This window comes from Platalea leucorodia (genome assembly GCF_965183815.1).
Source record: "Platalea leucorodia genome assembly, chromosome: 3".
In the NCBI taxonomy this organism is placed as follows: Eukaryota; Metazoa; Chordata; class Aves; order Pelecaniformes; family Threskiornithidae; genus Platalea; species Platalea leucorodia.
In genome coordinates, this window is record NC_138825.1 from 19,368,412 (window position 1) to 19,387,852 (window position 19,441).

General features: G+C 40.3%; 1 protein-coding gene across 1 annotated transcript in view; it reads right to left on the reverse strand.

The window, feature by feature from the left end:
* The window catches only part of ALK (ALK receptor tyrosine kinase), a gene marked incomplete at its 5' end in the record, with an annotated part of 317,178 nt that overhangs the window by 159,057 nt on the left and 138,680 nt on the right, over positions 1-19,441 (reverse strand). Inside the window, one exon of the mRNA XM_082306264.1 lies at positions 10,747-10,948. Coding sequence (XP_082162390.1) covers positions 10,747-10,948 — 202 coding nt within the window. The remainder of the gene's footprint in view (positions 1-10,746; positions 10,949-19,441) is intronic.

Sequence of the window (19,441 nt, forward strand, 5' to 3'; positions counted from 1 at the left end):
GTGAAAAGAAAGCAAGATGTTCTTGAAAAAAACATTTTAAAATTGATAGTGGTGTGATGGTTGATAAACATTGAAGTTGATGGTATCTCTCATTGTTTGAGAGGGGCTGTTTTACTAGGCACCGTCAACTGCAACTGCCTTGATACTGGCAAACAAAATCCCCTATCTAAAACAGAAATAGTAAGAGCAGAGTCAATTCCCTTTCAAGCAGTCCAGATACATGCCCCAGCCTTGACCTGGAGAAATCGCCTAAAGGAATGAAAGGAGCCCAAGTTCCCAGACAACTGTCTTTAAAAAAAAAGGAAATCAACTTGTGTCAGATGTTATCTAGAGACCTCTAAGAAATGAGCCTCTGAATAGCTCATCTGGCATGAAATAGTAACAAACTGCAATCATCATGGTTTTGATAGGGATCTGAATTGTCAAAAGCATTAGCCCACACTTCCCACACCATGGCCTCCTGACAGCCGGGCATTTAGAAAGGACAGTAGCAGAGATGCAAAAAACGGTTGCTAGATTTGAGAGCAGTCTCCATTCAAACTAAGACAATATCCAGATGGATCATCTCACATTTTTATTTTCTGGTGTGGTAGCACATTTAGCTAGACACTCTTAGGATATTTAACATCCTAAAAATAATCAGGTCATCCATTGCACTTAACGTACTGATAGCAATCTTCTAACTAAAGTTATCTTAACATCTCTGAGCAAGCACACTGCTCAAGGAAACTTTTTCCACACTTTGTATTTTTCTTCTGCTGAAGAAAATCAGATTATTTGGCTTCTTTATTAAAAAGTATTTCAATGTAAATATTTTGATAAAATCTTTCCCTTAGTGTAATTTTGTTCTATTATAAAGGTATCATAATAACTGGCCAGAGATCTGAATACGAGAGACAGCTGAGTTTGTTTCATTTACTCTGCTGCTTGTATTCCTTGCTAGGTGGAGTCATAAAAACTTCATTGCCTCGTGAAGGATTTAGACTTGTGCTGATCTTCAGCAGTCTTACCCTCATGCGAAGTTCATCAAGGATGGCAGATGGTGCTGCTGGTTCAAGTCCCAGATTAGAATAGCTTTGTCTTGTCAAAAGGAACTTTATTATGCGTCTTTGTGGCCTCAGTCCGTCAGCATCAATGGCACGCCAAGCCAGGGATGATCAGGAAAAGCTCCGATTACATTCCGTAAACAAACTTCACTGCTGGTTTTTTCCAATAAGAAAATCTTATTTTGTCAGCTTGATATAGGAGGCAACAAATATCATAAGGTTATGGACTGATGTTTATAAAGAGCTGGCAACTGTACTCGGTGACTCAGAGAACTCCAAGTCCATAATGAAAAACAGATGAACACAATCCTTGCAAAAAAGGTAGGGAAAAGGCAAGTACTTCCAAATGCGATGGAGAGGACTGTTGATTTCTGTATACAAGATACCAAAATGCTACTGTGCAAGCCATGAATGTTCATGGCTTCCCTATATTGATTCATTTTAAGAACAAGCATTACCCAGCACAGTGTGTGGAAAAGCCTTCTGCCACAGCGCACAAATCAAGAAATAAGCCTTATAAAGCAGACAAACCTATCTGAAACCTGTGCCTTTGGTGTTGATGCCAACCCAAAACCATGTTTTTGCCAGACTAGCTGCTGACATTAATGATTTGCCACTGCCAGTACAAAAGAGCCCTTGAGACGGTATTTTGTTACAGGAATATAATTTCTGCTGTACCAGACATGTGCCACAGAAAACAATAAAATTGCAAAGCAAGCAAAGGTAGCTATTTGACAGAAAAATGACAGAAAAATGCTTTTAGGCATTAGCAATACTATTTAACAAATATGGTACACGAGTTTTAAATTAAAAGCTCTGCAAAGTGCTTCACACTGGTGTCAAACACCGCAGTCCTCACTGCATTCATGCGGAAAGAAAGCCTGTTCAGTGCTTTCCTTGATCACTGAAAAGAACCCCAAGCCTCCTCCTCTGCCACCGCAGCAAGCATCAGAATCTAAATGGTTCCTTAGCCTTCATTTCCTTCCATTTTCCAGTTGGGAATTTATTGAGAATTAACTTGCAAATTCCTGCTGAATAAATCTTTGATTTCTTTTTAATATGCAGAAGTAAATTGTAAATTAGTCATTAAGTTTATCAGAGTTCTCTTTCTTCATTCTTGAGTGGAAAACACCTGATTTACCAGCACTTGAGAACAACGGGCACCATTTTTGGCGAGGCAGCAATATAGACAGTGTTCTTTAAAGTGAGGGTGCAAAGCTGCTCTACTGGACTTGAACCTTGTGGTGCGAGTCACGAAACAGAACCGAGATAATTTAAGAGCCACACCTGAGAACCTGGTTTAGAATGCAGAATCAACTGCATTACCACTACATTAACACTTTTAGCAGCTGGACGGGTCAAGGACATGATTTTTAAGTTTTGTAAGGTTATCAGCACCTAATTAATAATTTCTCCCTGAATTTGAAGGGAGGAATGCTACTTCATAAATCTTCTATAGTACTTCCTACGGCAGGGTAGATTTGCCTTGGATAAGATGGAGATTCTTAAGCATTAGCAAGAAAAGCCCCAAGGAAACTGTGCACAATGACAGAACCACGTTCCAAGGTGGGACGGCCGCAGAGGAGGCTGCACAGAACTCAGAAGGTTTTTAAGGTAAAAAGTAAGTAGGAGATACGGAAAGCAATTATACCGCAGGCTAGTTATAAAACTTTGCCAACAGCAGAATGACAGAGAGCTTAGCTTGAGGGAAGCAAAAAAATAATTAGAAACAAGGCTGGCAATATTAATAGAGCATGTTGCCTAGTCTCTGGAAGCAAATGTTGGAAGCATTTTGGCTGTGGGAAAGCCTACTTGGACACTACGTAGCAAAGGATCCTAAAGAGGCTGCTTGCAATTCTGTATAGCAGAAGGGACACCTAAACAAAGAAAAGAAAAGAAAAGAAAGATGACAAAATGAAGTGTGTGGGCATGCTTGGGAAGAGGAGGCTGGGTGGTGTGTGTGGTGGGTTGTTTGCTTGTTTAGGTTTTAGGAAACTGAAATTCATCCTGGCATGTGTACACTGATAGGAAGTGCAACATGGGGCTGTAAAGATTAGTTTGGGATGACTTTTAAAAATTGGAAGTAGAAGCCTCAGGTAGAGAGGAAAACAAGAGATCTATAAAACAAGGGAAACAAGTTAAAGGAATGAGAGAAGGAGGGAAAAAAACCAACCCAGACTTTGGAACGTGAGAATAGCATAACAACCAGAAAAGAGGAGCCTGCAAATAATTCTGAAGGACACAACGTATTAAACTTCAACACGACAGATTTTTGTGCCCAGGATTTGTACAGTATAAAAGTTGGATTAGGTTGCTCAGAGTGGTCTGAAGAAATTGTTTCAGCCACGTAAGAAATAATTTCTATTAAGGAATCTTTGGTTTCAAAAGAACAAATACCCAAACCAGCCACTTTTAAGGGTGCCCCAACTCTGTTACCGCAGTCAGTTTGGCATCATTTCTACAGGGTCAGATATGCCAGCCTCCGTGGTTTCATGCACAGAAGCAGCTCCCAGAGCCCAGGGAGGTCACCAACAGGTGCTGTGACTATCTGGGAAGCCAGAAGGATCCTTGTGCCAATGCACACTGGGCATCCAACTCACCACCTTAGCCCTCCTCCGCTGTAGTGTCTTCAGCATTATGTTAAAAGCAGCAGAAAAGCCTACTCCACTAGGTGTCCATAAAACTGAACACTTTCCCTGAAAAATAAGTTTGTTTTCCTTCAACTGTTCCATCCTCTACACATTAAGTAATTTGCTTCTCTAGTAAGCCAAATATTGATACGTTTGACAAAAATTCTCCTCATTTGCTACTTTTATTTCAACTTTAAAATGGCTTTTTTTCCCCTGTCCTTTTTTATAATTGTAATTGGAAGTAGGCTACACAACTTTGTCCTCCCCATTTGCATTTGAATGTGGCAAACATCAATAAAAGGCAGCACTGCCACCTAATAACTGTCTGATAACATGTATTAGAAGACAAGAAAGAGCACTTCCACCCTCCCCACTGCCCCAAACTGATTTCCAATCAGTTTGATTGGGACTGTAATCAACCGCTAATAAAAAAAAAAAAAAAAGTGACCGTACTCATTACTGAACTTACGTTGGTTAGCTTTAGTTGGTTCAAGAGGTCATACAATATTGCTGCTTCACAATAGGATATACCACCATAGTGAATGGCACTCAAAATCCAGTTTCTGGTAATATTAATATATCATTCTTTGTAATAAATAGATCGCTTCCATATACATATCTGTAAAAGGAAATAAACTGCTACAGTCCAATCTCAATTGACAATGCGGTAAATCTTTCTGGAGCAGCTTGAAGCTACTGCTTTGTTGTACTTGAGGTTACATGCAAAGATAAGACACGCTCTAAAGCAAACCAATGGTGCATAAAATCTACAAAAAGGATGCAAGTTTATCTCAAGAAATAATATAGCACTTCAGCAGCAGCAAAACCACCAAGAAGTTTAAAGCAGAAGTGTACAGACACGTGCCTACCTCTAGTGCTAAAGTGACAACTTAATCTACATAACCTAGTGCTCAAGTGGAATGGGAAAACAATCTTTCCACATCTGCAGACATTTGTATGTCAGGTTCATACTGCTTCATAAAGCTTTGAAGGGCTCCATTTCACCTTACACATTCTGAAGGGTTTTGATTTAAATCTCCTTATCCACTGAAAACAAACTAGCAATAAACTCCTCAAGGTGCCACAACCAACAGCGTTACAGCTTTCTTCAGATCTGGACTTGAAATACTGGAAGAGCCAAGGTTTTGTTAGGTGGAGATGAAAAACTTCTTTCCAAATACAAGCACCTGCTATGAAAAGGATTGATTCTTCACAGGTATCAAGGACAGTACCTTTTGAAAAGGGAAGGGGGAAAAAAAAGACACCAACATTTCCACCCCCCCCCTTTTCTTTCTTTGCATTTAATTTGACAGACTGAAAAGGACTAAAAGTTGGTTAGTGGGTAACAGCACAGGAAAAGTTTAAGTGCTAATTTTCTGTCTAGAACAACTGAAGTTTCCTCTCTAAAAGTAAGGATTAGTGGTGCCTGGCCACCAAGGCAGGAGAGCTTAGTTTCTAATGAATCCATAAATCCAGATTATTTTCCTGGATTACCTGAATTTCTCAAAAGTATAGTTTAGACTGAATGACTTAAACTCCTGATTTAGAATTCTCTGAGAGTATGCTGTAAATTTTTGGAGACATATTTTGATGCCTAAAAATGAGTTTAAGTGCCCCAAATGCACACACTTTGGTCTTCGTTCTTCTTATGTCATAGTCCAGGCATTTGCAAAACAAAGGCTTGAACTTAGTAAAGTGGTTTTTTTCAAGGAGAAGAAGGAAAAAAAAAACCCATCTGCAAAAAAAGCCAAGCAAATTCATATTACCACTAACCTGAGAAAGGTACTTTTAAGGTTAAAGGGTTCCAAGAAAGTAAATTCCTTCCACTAAGCCCATGGTCTGTGAGACAAACTAATGAAGCTATTGGAAAGAAGGGAGGGGGGGGAGGAAAAAAAGAACAAGAAAAGGAACAACGCTAGTACAAGAAATAACCTTCAGACTTCAAGCCCCAAGGTCAAATGTGACAGATGCTAGTGATTCCTTCATTTATTTTTCTTGACATCTATCAATGCAATCAATCTCCAGTGAAGTTGTAGATGCCAGAAAGGGAATAGCCTATCATGATTTGTAGTAACCTTCAAAACCAGGTGCTTTCTCTGTTGGAAGTGCTCTGTGCAGAAATATACATGTACCTACTGAAGTACTGGCTATACAGAGTAGTAGTATTTTATGGCTTCCTTGCTCACGCGTGCATGTTCAGATCTCGGGTTTTATTAAGAGACACCTTTTACTTCACATATTTACAAAAAAGTCTTCAGATGAATCTCAAGTTCGGCTAACGCTCTAGACTAGTCCAGAAGTCCTACTCACAGCCCAAAAATCACATATGGCTTGCAAAGTCAATTTATATGGTATGTATAGGTATGCTGAAGTCAAAAGATGTATAGTTCATGTTGATCTGTCAGTGCCACAGCCTCAACCTCCCTTTGCCTCTAAAGCGTTGCAAGGATTTGTTGGAAGAGACAAAGTCCCACTAACATAAAGCAATTATGATCTAAAAAGACACAGAAAAATATCTAAGAGAAACTACCCTGCTCTTTCCTATAGAGAAAAACCAGCAACACAACAGAACAGGCAGTGTGCAGGAAGCATGGGATAGATGTCAGGAGGGAACTCAATCCAGTAGTTCAAATCTTATCTTTTGAATCTACATCGGAACAAGGCTGGCATCCTGGTATTCCTGCTGAAGTAGCTGATCTGAGTATCTTCCCTGCCACTCCTCTTCAGGGAGGCCTCAGTAACCTTCAGTCATGTGAACAGTATTAAGATCCACTTGTTACATTATTTTTTGGGGCAAGAACATGATTATGGAATTAGTGATGAGGAAGATCTGCAATGAAAGACCAAATTGAAGTTATGCTGTCATTTGCTATGGGCTTATTAAAGAGTTTGGTTTGATATATAGTATATAATACTGCAACTTACCATTAATAGTGCAGGTAGAGATGTAAAATAATAATGGTAATTAAAATGAACAATGCTATTTTTGTCCTTGCCCACCTCTAACTTCTCCAAAATACACAGATCAAAAGAAAGAAAAATCAGTCCTGTATTACAAACTCTGACCTTGTTGACAAGTTTTCCTTTGTGTTTTCCCCACTCTACTAAGCACATTTACAATCTTACTACCTTTATAATTATAAATTTAACAGATGGGAAAACAAATAAGAGATGAAATGAAATCAGTGGCCACAGTGAGAGTCTGACAGGCATCCAGAAGTCAACATTCAAATTGTGGAAGTAACTCTGCTTTGCTAAATAACCAATATGCTATGTAAATGTACTCGCTGCCTCCTCACCTCCAGTAACACAAAAAAGGAAGTCCCTTAAATAGCAACAAGAAAGGATTGCATACAGCACCGTGGGAGCAGAAAAACAGCAAAAGACAGTACCCACATCTAGTGACATTTGGGATAAATCAGAAAGCGCTATGCTCCATGGCAGGAACTATAAGAACTCTTTTGCCATTACAAAGGATCGATAGCACCGCACTGATTCTCCCCCTGTATCATTTGCAGGTGCTTGTAAAACACAACAGAATTGCAAGAGATGCCAGAAGAGACTAACCGTATCAAAAACATCCACAAAGTCAGATCATCTAGACACTCTATCACGCAACAAATCTAATTCTAACAGAATATAGTAATATGTTGTTCCCACTAGAGGAGCGCTACTGATTGCTTAGGAACTAAATTAGAGAAGGTCTAACCAAAGGTGTTCCAAAACCCATAGATTAAATACAGAGTAAGATCTTTCTGTTCTTTAAAAAAAATAAAAAGCTATACAATTCTGTTGAACTGCTAAACAAGGACATAATTATGTTCCGAGTGGTAAGCATTGTTGCAAATATTATGTAGAAAAGTTATGACTGTATTTGGCAAAGTTTCTGTACAATACAAAACAAGCATCCCTTTGCCAGCCTCTGGTGTTTCATCACTCGGGAACCATTCGCAGCTATCACTTCTGGCATATTCTTTCTGGTGTCTGTTCCATCTGCCCTATCCTACTGCTATGTAATGCATCTTAAATTAGCTAGCTTTCTTCCTACGCACAACACATCAGCAGCAGTGAAATATGTCAAGTAAGAAAATAAAACAAATATGCATCTTCCACGCAACAATTTCTGTAATGACTATGCCTCATTATGGAATTGGTACAGCTCTAGTCCACAAGCTTGGGCTATTTTTTTCTAGAGAGAATGAGACCAGAGGAGCAAACAGAACAGCACTAGTTCTGCCTTTAAGTCTTTATGCGTGCCGAGCATCCATCGAAATCACACCTGGTATTTTGCACACGAAGACAACACTGTTGAACCCTGGTAACAAATAAATATTGGGTGCTACACTGTCTCTACCTGACTAATAAAATGTCATAGCTTTACATATATTCCACTTAAAAATCAGCTCCAAGTGCTGTCAACCGAAACATTTGCTTGCTTGGTTTCACCCTGAATGAAACAGTAATACCTGACAGCATCTACTTTTTTCTCTTGTAAATGTAGGTGAACTGTGAAGACCTTGTAAGATATTAATATATGTAATTCAGGTTATGCAGTTTAAAAAAGAGGAAAAAAAAAAGAAGGGTAAAAAGATACTGACACTGTGCATAGTTCAAGATATGAGAAAATCCACCCTGGAATTAATTTATTGCCTTACCACCCTTCAGGTGCATTTGTTTCAATAAAACATACTCTTCCTGCTATGAGCTTGATTTTCAGCAACAGTGTGGACTCACTACTGCACATACAACTACACGCACTTTACACCTCTTGTTTGCAAAACAGTATATAAAGCACATTGAATCAAAAAAGTGTCACCTGTGAAACTTTAAAGTGCTTTTGTTTCTAACACAGGCTCATCACTGAGGAATTTAATTACCTCCCGCCCAGAGCTAAAATTTTAGAAATCACTTGGTTATAGCATGGTCAAAGAATTCATTACAAAACAATACAATTCTTTGCAATTTCCAAGGCAAATTAAAATATTAAACAGAACAGATTTCCACTGTAGGATTGCTAGTTCACTTAAGAACTTTATTGAATTACTCTTGACTTCCAACCAGCTATTCTTGATTCCTATTTAAAGAAAACAAGATTTTTACAAAAGTGAGATTTGCATGTTTTGTTATCAGAGCTGGGATAATCAAATATTATCACTCCAAACCAAGGGGAGAGGAGCACTCATAAATTCTGGAAGGAAGGTTCAGGGCAAATGCTAACAAACTGCTACCCTGTCATCTGTGGCTGCAGTCTGTGGGTAGATACTTGAACTATCCCTGTGTGACATTTATGTGGGCACAATATCAGAGCCTTTCTGCATTGCTGAGCTGGGGGAAGAGCTACTACCTCTCACAGTGAAGAGACAAGACCAGAGCGGGGAAAATGAACCAGCCAGTTGCTCCAACTGCCAAGTTTTATAGCACACAGAGTAGCAAGAAGTCAGCCATACAAAACCATGAAAGCCACAGGCACATCCTTACTACCCTATGTGCCACAGGAATGCTGTTGGGGAGGCAAGCTACACTTCTTGCAAGCATATGGGATATCCAAGCTATAACCAAAACCATCTTCTTTAAAAGCACAGACCCTCTACCGTGGTGACAATCTCCATCTGCAACACACAGCTGAGTAGTCCATATCGCCTCCAGCAGATGGCAAAGGTAAGCATTTGTTACCATAGCTCAAGTAATCTTTCCCTTCCCTTCAAGGTTCCTTACATTTGGCACTTGCCTGTGCTCCTGGCAAGTTCTGCCTGCCCACAGATCCAAGCTAGAGCTCCTCCATGCAGCACAGCAAAGCATTTTACGCACAGCAGTATTCCCTGCAAATGCCAAGGAGCAGTGGCATTGCCAATGCAGGAGGCACTTTGCACAAAGCATGTTTATTAGCTGTGACACAGAGCACAGCATTTGCAAAGAGCTAAGGAAGAAGACAGCTGCTGCAGCTCCCCTAATTACCTTTCCCCAGACATCAACAGTAATTTACAATTTGGATGATGTTGCTGGAACTAAGTACGATCTAGATCCACACACAAGCTCTCCTCCTCACTTTTATAGGCCATGTGTTATAGGAGAATTACAACTATTCAAACTGTTTCTATGAGTTAGGTTATCTCCTGTCAGGTTTTTTATTGCACATTCTTCTTTTGCTACTGGAAAATACAGAATTTGCTGTAGACAGTAATCAGATAATCACATCTTGTTACAAGCACAAGCCAGCAGGACTTGCTATTAGAAACTCTCTAATCTATCACATCAAAACAAAGAACGTTTGTGATGCTTAGTAAAAATTATGCTTCTTAACACACATTTCACAGCAGAAGTAAAAAATAAAAATAAAAAAAAAAATCAGTATATAGAAGAGGTAGAACATTAGCCTCACATACATGCAAATCCCATTCTAAGTTACTCCACTACTGTAGCATTTAGAAATATTTACTACGTTCAGCTATGGCTCCTGCTGTTTTGCTGCTAACCAAAATTTAAAAGAATGCACAGAAGTCTGACAAATTAAATCATCAACAATTAAAATTAATTGCACAAAGAGGCTAAAACATTTCAAACAGTTGCACCCTTCAAAGATCAAAAGCTTTCCTCCTCTGACAATGGCTCCAAACTTCTCTATCGACAAGAGATGGCATTTAAAAAACACAAATGCAAGACAAAACTTAAAATGTATGCAGACACAGGAAACTGCACAGACTCAGTAGATATTTTAAGCCCAATAGTATACTTGGGTAAAGAAGTAATAAAAAGAAATCAGACAGAGCAAATTAGAAAAGCTTTAAACTTAGGATGAGCATCCGCACCCGGTCTGTACTTGTAAGCATTGAGAATAAAGACGATGTTGACTCAGAGACTCACTGTTACATGGATCCAGTAGTTTGCTGATGCTTTGTGTAATAAAATAAGCACCAATCTCTAGCTTCTACAATAACTCAGACCCATGAAAGACCAACACCACTTGGTGCAGTGTCCTGCTCCCCTTAGTAGATGTGCAGCATGCATTTTGTGGCTGTATTGTGCGATTCTTCTCAAGTCAAGCTGTGAGTCAAATGAGAGATGAGACTTACCCATGTTTCTCTGGACTCTCCACTGATAATATTTCACTGCTGCTTTCGTCAATGGGAAGGACACGAGCAATATATTCTCCACTCTGCTGGTAAAACTTATAAACGGCCACTTGAACTATGCATTGGTCACTGCTGCTTCTCAACCAAGGGCTCAGGATGATGGGGCTCAGCCTCTCTGATGCATTGAGGAACAGGAACGAACCTAGAACAGATGAGCCAACAAGAAAGCTTTAAGAACAAAAAAAACCCAAAAAGCCTCACAAAGTGCAGATGAATACTTGTGATTTTTATGCCATAGCTCACTCTGCAGGCCTTCCATACCTCCCAGTCAAAGATTATCTTTGCCAACTAGTTTGGAAAGTTTGCCCATTTTGTATGAAATTCATTAAGATCTTCCTGGGCAGGCAACATTTCAAACTCACCTTTGGATGGTCCAAAACAAAGATTACATTTAGATTTAACTCCCAGAAGAAAATGCACAAAGTAGAAAAAGCCATAAATATTATTGGCAGGGAAAAATAACAAACAGCAACAATAAAACGCAACCAACCAAGAGACTTCCAAAGCTAAGCCCAGGCAGGTAATTATGGAGTTTTAGATTCTTGTTTTCGTGTGCCTATTCTTCCTGGACTTCACCCTCATCTCTGCAACTTCTCAGATGTGGTCCAGAGCCAAACATTATGGCCTTGGTCCAGTGGGATCTTGCGCTGACAGCTCAGATACATATTAATAGTTTATATCTGCTTTTCTCACCCAAATAAAGAGCATAAATTCAATAGCTTTACTTTTCCTCTTCTATAAACAGAAGAGTGCAGCATTTTTAAGTCATTAGAGTCAGGATAAAGGCCTGACATAATTTTCTTTCTTCAGCAATTCATTCTAACGTATTAATTTTACATGCCGCTAATCCACATTAAACATTTCATTATTATCCAGTACATTGACTCCCTTAGCCTAATTCTATTTCAATACAATCTGAAGCTTATCCAGGGGGACAGAGGTAATGTATTTTCATCACACTGTTGCTCATTTCAGGTAAGTCAAATTACTCCCTTTTGGCAGCTGACCAATTTACCAATTTGTCCAGAGCGCAAGCACATCGGGGTGCGTAGCTGGTAAATGAAAGGTGCAGTTAGGTAAATGAAAGGGACCAACCCCTGAGGCAAGAAAAATTGTGATATTCCACAGATTCTAGCAAGACTGGCCAGATAATCAAGACAATGAGATTTCATTTCCTGGAGTGTCCATTAATAAAGCCTGTCCGTTAATACTTAAAACATGTAGATCTGATGAACAGCTTAATTTCATAGAGAGAGAAACTAAGGTTCAACAGGGCTGTAATTTAAACCTCTTTTTAAGCGTGCATGAATTTTAGCAGGAGCAGCAGCTTGGTTTTGAAAATACTAAGGTTAAATCTTCAGAGGAATGATCTTCCACATCACTGAGCATGGCTCAGCTGAGATCCAGGGTGTCTAAGAAATACTGCGGAGGGGCCACGAATGGATCCTGCTTGCCTTCACCTTTGTGTCTAAGCTGTGGACCACAAGGTGCAAACCAGTTGCTCTGAGCTCCTGTGGTAGCTCACCTCATCCTAAAATGGATCTAGTGCTTTGGTGGTTCCCATTTCTCTCCACTACACTGAGGGTCAAGAGCTCCGATCTTCATGTCTCACTGTCAAATGCCAGTTTAGAACAGAAAAATTGCACTCATGTTCACAGATGTCCCCTTTCAAAAAGTCTGATTTGGCAATTCATCTCAGGTCACACACAGAGTAATAATGGAAGGGCTAAAAATGAAACCTGGATGCCTGTCAACCACCACGTTTCCCTCCCATACACACATTTATTGTAAGCAGCATTTTTGACATACTTGTCAAAAACAGTGTTTTTGACATTGGCATCACGTCAATGATGTATCCAAAACTAGAAAACATTTGTCTGAAATAAACACACAGAAATACATAAGGTACAGCCTGCTCAGATGTCAGTTTGTAAACAGAGAGGAGTGAAATGTAGTCGCAGCATTTTTTTTTTTAATAACAAGATTCCTCTATGTGAAATAATAGCTGTTAATCCAGTTACTAATGGAATGGTTTGATGAGTTTAAACAAACTCTGTTATTGTCACAGTTATATATACACAGTATTTTTGCTGGTCAGTGAAATAAAAACAAAAGCCCAGCCACATGTATCGCCCTTCCCTGTCTCTCCCTTTTGTTGCAAACAAAAGAGAATTAGAGCACTAAATCTTGTGGCTTTAATTGTACCATCCCCATAAGAACACTGAAATCTGTGACATGAAAGGGAGCAGAGAGACTTCTGCTGGTGGCAGACACTAAGCATTGCAATAATTGCTGATGGTAACTTGCCAGGTGCAAGAGCCATTTGCTCATCTTGCTGCCTTGCAACAGGGAGTCAGATTTTTAAAGTAACCAACAAAACAAAGGCAGCTCTCATTCCTTCTTTTCTTGCAGTGGCTGTAAATAAAGAGAGCTTCCAAGGATAGTCCCTCTTATGCCCTGACTCGGGGCCAGGTTTGAAACATCAGTGAAGCCTAGTAGTAGACAAGGCTAGCTGCTACAGCAAATTTGTGAGATAGTCACTAACCGCCTTTGTTTTGGCTTCTATATTTCTACCCTCTATTTACAGGGCTCACACTTTGCAATTGTGGCTTATTAGTCATCACGTGGCCAGTTCCACCTACTGAATTATATTGCTAAAAGAAAGACAATTTTGCCATGGCGGGGTCTACCCCGGCACACTCTCCCAGGATGCTAGGAGGAACGGCCCCACACTACGCTGCTGTGAAGCGGTGCCTAGAAAGTCACTCCGAAGGACATGGCTATTATGCTGTGTTTGCCTCACCACCACTACACAGCCTTGTCAGAAATGTCCTCCTAGTCCATGCTTTTGGGGAGATCACCCACCTGGGCAAATACTAGAGCTATGATGGATTAGCCTTTTTTATCTTTTTTTTTTTTTTTAAATTTTTAATTTAATTTTATTTTTAAAAAAGGAGAGAATAAACATGACTTTGTTCTTGCTTTTGAAAGCCCAGCCATCTCATGGGTGACTTCCCTGTCTGCTGCGGTGTTCTCTTTTTGCTCTCACTGCTCGTCTAGGCTATAAATGCTAAAGAAAGAACTATGGAGAGCCGCATTTGGCTCTGGTGTTACTGGAACTGCTTCCAAAGTTGAAGTGAGGGATACTTACTATGAAACCACACAGAAAGTGCGGAGGCTTTGCTACACAGCAGAATTTGAAGATTCCTGTTCACGCACTACGAGTTAGATCTGCTTATTACAGAGCAGACAGGTGAGTTCCTATAGTAACCAGGCCTGACACCTATAGTGTACATTAACATCACACATACTCTTTTCCACATAAGCAACAGACTCAAAACACCAATTCAGACAAACCCTATTTCATTAATTTGCTGTCTCCAAAGCATACGCGACAGATCTGTCAGTCAACTTCATACACACACACACACAGAGACAACAACCTGATGACAGAGGCCCAAATCCTCTCTCATTAAAGTTGACAGGACTTACGCTACTGAAATCAATGGCGTCAAACCCCACAGAGGAATAATTAATGTGTCTGAAGTGAGAAATGATACACTTTGAACACAAATCCTCATACTCCTCCCTTCTCTCAAAGGCACAATCTCTCAGTCACTGCTTGCCACTGTTTCACGCGACGGCCTCCCATGGGATCAATATGAGCACCATTTCCCAGACCAGATTAGAGACTGCTGCTTAGAAAGAGTTAAAAGATCACATGGAGATTGATTCCCCATCCACGCTGAGGGACAGAAGAATATTCTGTTTCACACCAATGGACTTTGTGGGCAAAATTAGAAGCTATGTGTTCACTTGTATTTCCCTCCAGCGGGAGGGAATCCATGTGGCACGCTCCGAGATCATTGTGTAGACCTGTTAAGACTCTAAGGCTCCAGCTAAAATTCCCTTGCACTTATTTTCTCCTAATAGCTTGCAGCTCTAATAAGACTCCTGGGATCTTCTCGGGTGAACAGCTAGAAAAAGCACTGTAGCTTCAAACAAACTTCTGCTGCTATTTAGAAATCAAGGGATATAAGCTGAGATGAAAGGCCTCTTCACGGTACATGCTGCCAGTGTCATGTTCTACAGCTCAGGACTCTGAAGGGTCTATTCGTTTTTCAGAAAGATGCTCACCAGTGAGACGTTTCGAGACTCTTCCGCTACAGGTTTTAAATCGGACTCTGGCGGCACAGCGCAATGCTGATATTAAAGGGATGCAGTTAAAATAATCACATTTTAACTAGATATACAGCCACAGACCCAGGCACTTAGCACTTCCTGGGTCCTGAGCTCATTCATCATCATCACGCAGAACCACGTGGTCGCGGTGGGAACAGCATTCAGTCTTTTACACCAACTACATCTATGTTTGGCATTTTGTGACTGAAACCCTACGAGCTGATATTGCTCTGTGGTGTTTCAGAAACTGCCAGTCTAAATTGCAAATACTTTGTTTTCCACATGCCCCCTAAGCACTCACAAACTCTGGGAGAAACCTACCAATAGTACTCAGCTTTTAATCACATTTTTCCCTACATTTTTAATACCTGCAGTCACAAAGCAATGGTCTTCCCGATCCTCATGTGTTGTGTCTGATAACATCTCTGGCAACTTGCTGTCACTTCAGACAAACACACGTGAAAAGATATTTATGCTTAAGCACAGCAGTTGACATAAAAGGAATATTACAAGACAAATTAATATATCCTGCATGAAAAAATTGCTGTTGATCCTTTGGAAGCTTGTTTACAATATTCTAACATTCATGTCACAAAAAGGGAAGGATGGCTTATCAGCAAGATGTTTTTGAGACGATGAAGACAGCTTCCCTTCGGCTGGGGCTGCACGGCTAGAAGGCGCGTCCCCTGGGTGGTGGATAGGGGATCCCTCTCTGGAGGGTGCACCGGATAAAATGGAAGAAGGTGCCGCGAACCAACGCAGCCTAAGGGAAGGCCACCCTGACAGAAAAACCACTGGCCCTCCAAGTCATGGGGGTTGGGCAGGAGGCCAACTACCTCCTCCCGGAAAAAAAAAAAAAAAAAAAGTTGCAGAAACGACGAGCATCAACTTTCAAAAAAACCGAAATGGCGGAGATGGAGAAAATCAGTAATGAAGTGAGGAGGAAGAGATGGAACTGGATCGGTCATGTCTTGTCGAAAAAACCAACAGAAGACTGCGCTGTGGCCCTTGGGACTCCAGAGCACACAGCCGCAGACCGATCGAAGTGGAAGAACAACGTTCGCGCCTTGTGTGCCTCCTGGCACTGAGAGAATTCAGATTCAGATTCAGAAGACAGCTTCAAGTTGCACTGTTCAGAACTAACAAGGTAACAGAGATATTTGTAAAGAAGAAACCTGATGCTAATGTACCATGCATGTAAAGATACACTATGAATAAAGCACCTGTCCAAAAAAGCTTCCAAATGAAGGGGTGTAGACTGGTGAGACTCAAAAGCACACCAGCAATGAAGACCATTCCTGCAATCTTTGGTGCAACATCCTTGTCTGATACAGATGCATAAAACATCTGAAACTCATGCCAGTGAGAACGCTCAGGCAACCCTGAGATGTTCAAAAGACAGAGACGTTGCTTGGCCCTAGGAACTGGGCAAACTTAGCATCCTATTGCTAGCCCTTTTAAAAGCTGGTCATATGATAACTACCCAATAGCCTTGACTGCACCCTGCTAACTGCTCATACCCTAAAATCCTTCCTAGTCAGTCTCAGGGTAAACGCAGTAAAGAGCCAGGTCAGGTTCTTCTGCTGAACAACCTCATGATGGCCAGCGAGGTCAGTGCACCCTACTGCATCCTTTGACCTTTCCAAGGCAGCTATCTAGGAAAGATGTCTGCAGCCCAAAAAGATGGCAGCCTGAGAAGTTACAGTGGAAAATAAGGTTCCCCAGGAAAGCGTTCACTGCAGAAAATGGCAACCAGCTCCTCTGGGACAAACAAATGGAGGCAACTCCTCAACTTGCACCTGAGGTCTAGGATTTCCAGCATGAGATATTCTTGCATACCTGATATCACACAATCAAATAAGATCTTGGAGACATGACATCAAATAGGGCAACGGGACATAAAAATCAGTTACAAAAGTGGCATGCATTAGAATTCATGAAGAGGGAAGTTCACATTATTTGAAAATAATATTTAGCCACACACCCAAGCCAATAACACGCACAGAGCAGACATCCAGATACCTGATACAAATTAGTGTCCCCATGCCAATTCGAGCAGATTTCTTCCCTAATAACCAAAGACCATAGTTTTGTTATTTTAACTTACTTTCTTGAAAAGCAAGGCTCAAAACACATCTAAGGCTGACTTAATCTGATCACAGTTATAAAGCAGCAATTTAACGATCTTTTGCAAAACTGATAGATTGTTATTCTGAACATAAACTCCATCTTCCTACTAAAAGGATTTTATTACCTTTCACGTACAAGTTCAATACTCTACCAGATTAAATTAGAGCTGTAATAACTATTAACAGTCAACGTCTGTTGGGGACTGTACAGTAGAAAAAAAAATTTAAATGAAGTTTTATGCTCTTTGGAGATACTGACTGGAGAGAACGTTTCCACTACTATCACAAAACATCCCACAGAGCTGGTCTTTGGATTCTTCATTTTACACTCAACTTCCAAATTAACTATTCAAGCAAAACTCTCATAGCAGGAGCTCAGTAGTCGGTAAAAGCCATGGAAGAACTGGGCACTACCTGAGTGACAACATTAAGAAAAGATATTGTTATACTTTTTCTAGGCTTATTTATACAGATTTTCTAATTGCCTCATCAAGGCTCTGAAACACACTGAACACTAAGAATGTGAACAGTCTCCAGCGCTGAGTGCAATGTGACTGCATAAGCACCAGAAGATTTGCAACATGCTATACTTGCATCCGACTTAAAATTCAGGAAGGTAACAGCCTTTGAATTATTAGAAAATTTGGAGCTGAACAACTCTTAACAATCTAATTATGGTAATTGGATGATATCTTACCTCTTTTGAAGTCCATCAGAGTTCTTGTTATTAGCTTAAATAGAACCAGGATTTCACTTCTAATACCTAGCAGGTATGTGAGCACGTTTCTCTAGATGATGCAAGAGCAATTCGGAAATGCTAATGAATTCATACTAACTCTTGTGGCCATGTAATACATTACACAAATGGACAAGTTAAGGCAGACATTAAACAACTGCAAACAGCATGTGGCCAAGACCGGTATCAGAGCAGAGATCTGCAAGTCAAGGGTCTTTAAAATTACCTCCTATTCAAGTATTTTTCATTTCCTAAATACAAAGAGGAAGGCTAATAACCCATCAAAGCAAAATAAAGTCAAATTTTGTCCTCTCACTAAGACATCAGGCAAATTTCATTTGCCCCATATCATTTCTCTTAAATTCAAAGACTTCACTCATATAAAACCTTCTCCCTCAAATGCCCAGTATTCACTGTGATCCTTGGGAACTGTAGCAGCGCTACAGAAATATAACTTGAAGTTAGGGAAGACAGGAGTCCTCCCTTTTCCCACACTCCAGCCCCAGAAATTTTCCTTATGAATTTACCTATTCTCTTAGAGGCAACCCTGAAGCCTTACACACAGAGGGACCAGTCTCCTAGCAGTGACCTTCACACAGCTCTTTCACAGGTTTCCCCTGTTGCTTCCCTAAACTCAGGTGTAGTGTCCAAAGGAACACTATTATAAAACTTTATTACTATTTATCACTTTAAATCCCAATAATCCCTAGCATATCCATATGGAAAACTGAATCTCATCACACTACTTACTTTAGATAGACAACAATAAAAGATGTTTTGGTCACAAAGCGTTTTACACCCAGTTTTTCAAAAGGAAAAAGTCAGAAGGAAGAAGAAGAAAACAATTAAAAGCTCCAGGTATTGCCTTCCATAATGGGAGCTAGAGCCAGATGCTGTTACAAGCCCAATTCCTAAGTGACTCAGCAGTGTTTGCTCCCAGCTGAAAAGCACTGAACTGAAAAAAGTAGTTAGTTAATTAAAAACTTAAAATTCAATGCTGAAATTAAAATCTTTCCTAGACAATGACAAAAGGGTGTTTAAATAGTTCAGCTTTGCACAGCTGATTAACCAATATGCGTCTTCTCTTTTGCTGCTGACAGAGGCAAATGGCAAGTTACTTTTGAGATCTCTGTTCTGAGACTAGAGGATAGGAGAATTTTCCGTCATCACGGGCAAGACAGACTGACAGACCTAAAGGGAAAGCTAAGAGGAAGCTGGTTCTGTCAATGAAAACCACGAGGCAGAATGCCTGTTCGGTACTTCACACCGTGCACAGTAGTTAAGGGGAGGGTGTGAAAGGAAGCCCAATGCTATGCCTCTAGTTGCCGCTCTGCTCTCGAGTGTGCTTATTCGATTACACTCAGGAGGCTAAAAGCTTAAAAATTAAGAAGTCTGACAATACTCTGACGCACAAGTACCTGAACAGAAAGGTGCCTGGAACAGAATGGGTATTGCAACAACTCACAGTTCAGTAATGTCAGAGACCACATTAAACAGGTAGCGAGTACTGTGAGTTATTCCCCTGAAGAACTAGAAAAGCCACAAGAGAAGGTGCATAATTAAACCTATTTGGTGTAGTCCTCCTCCT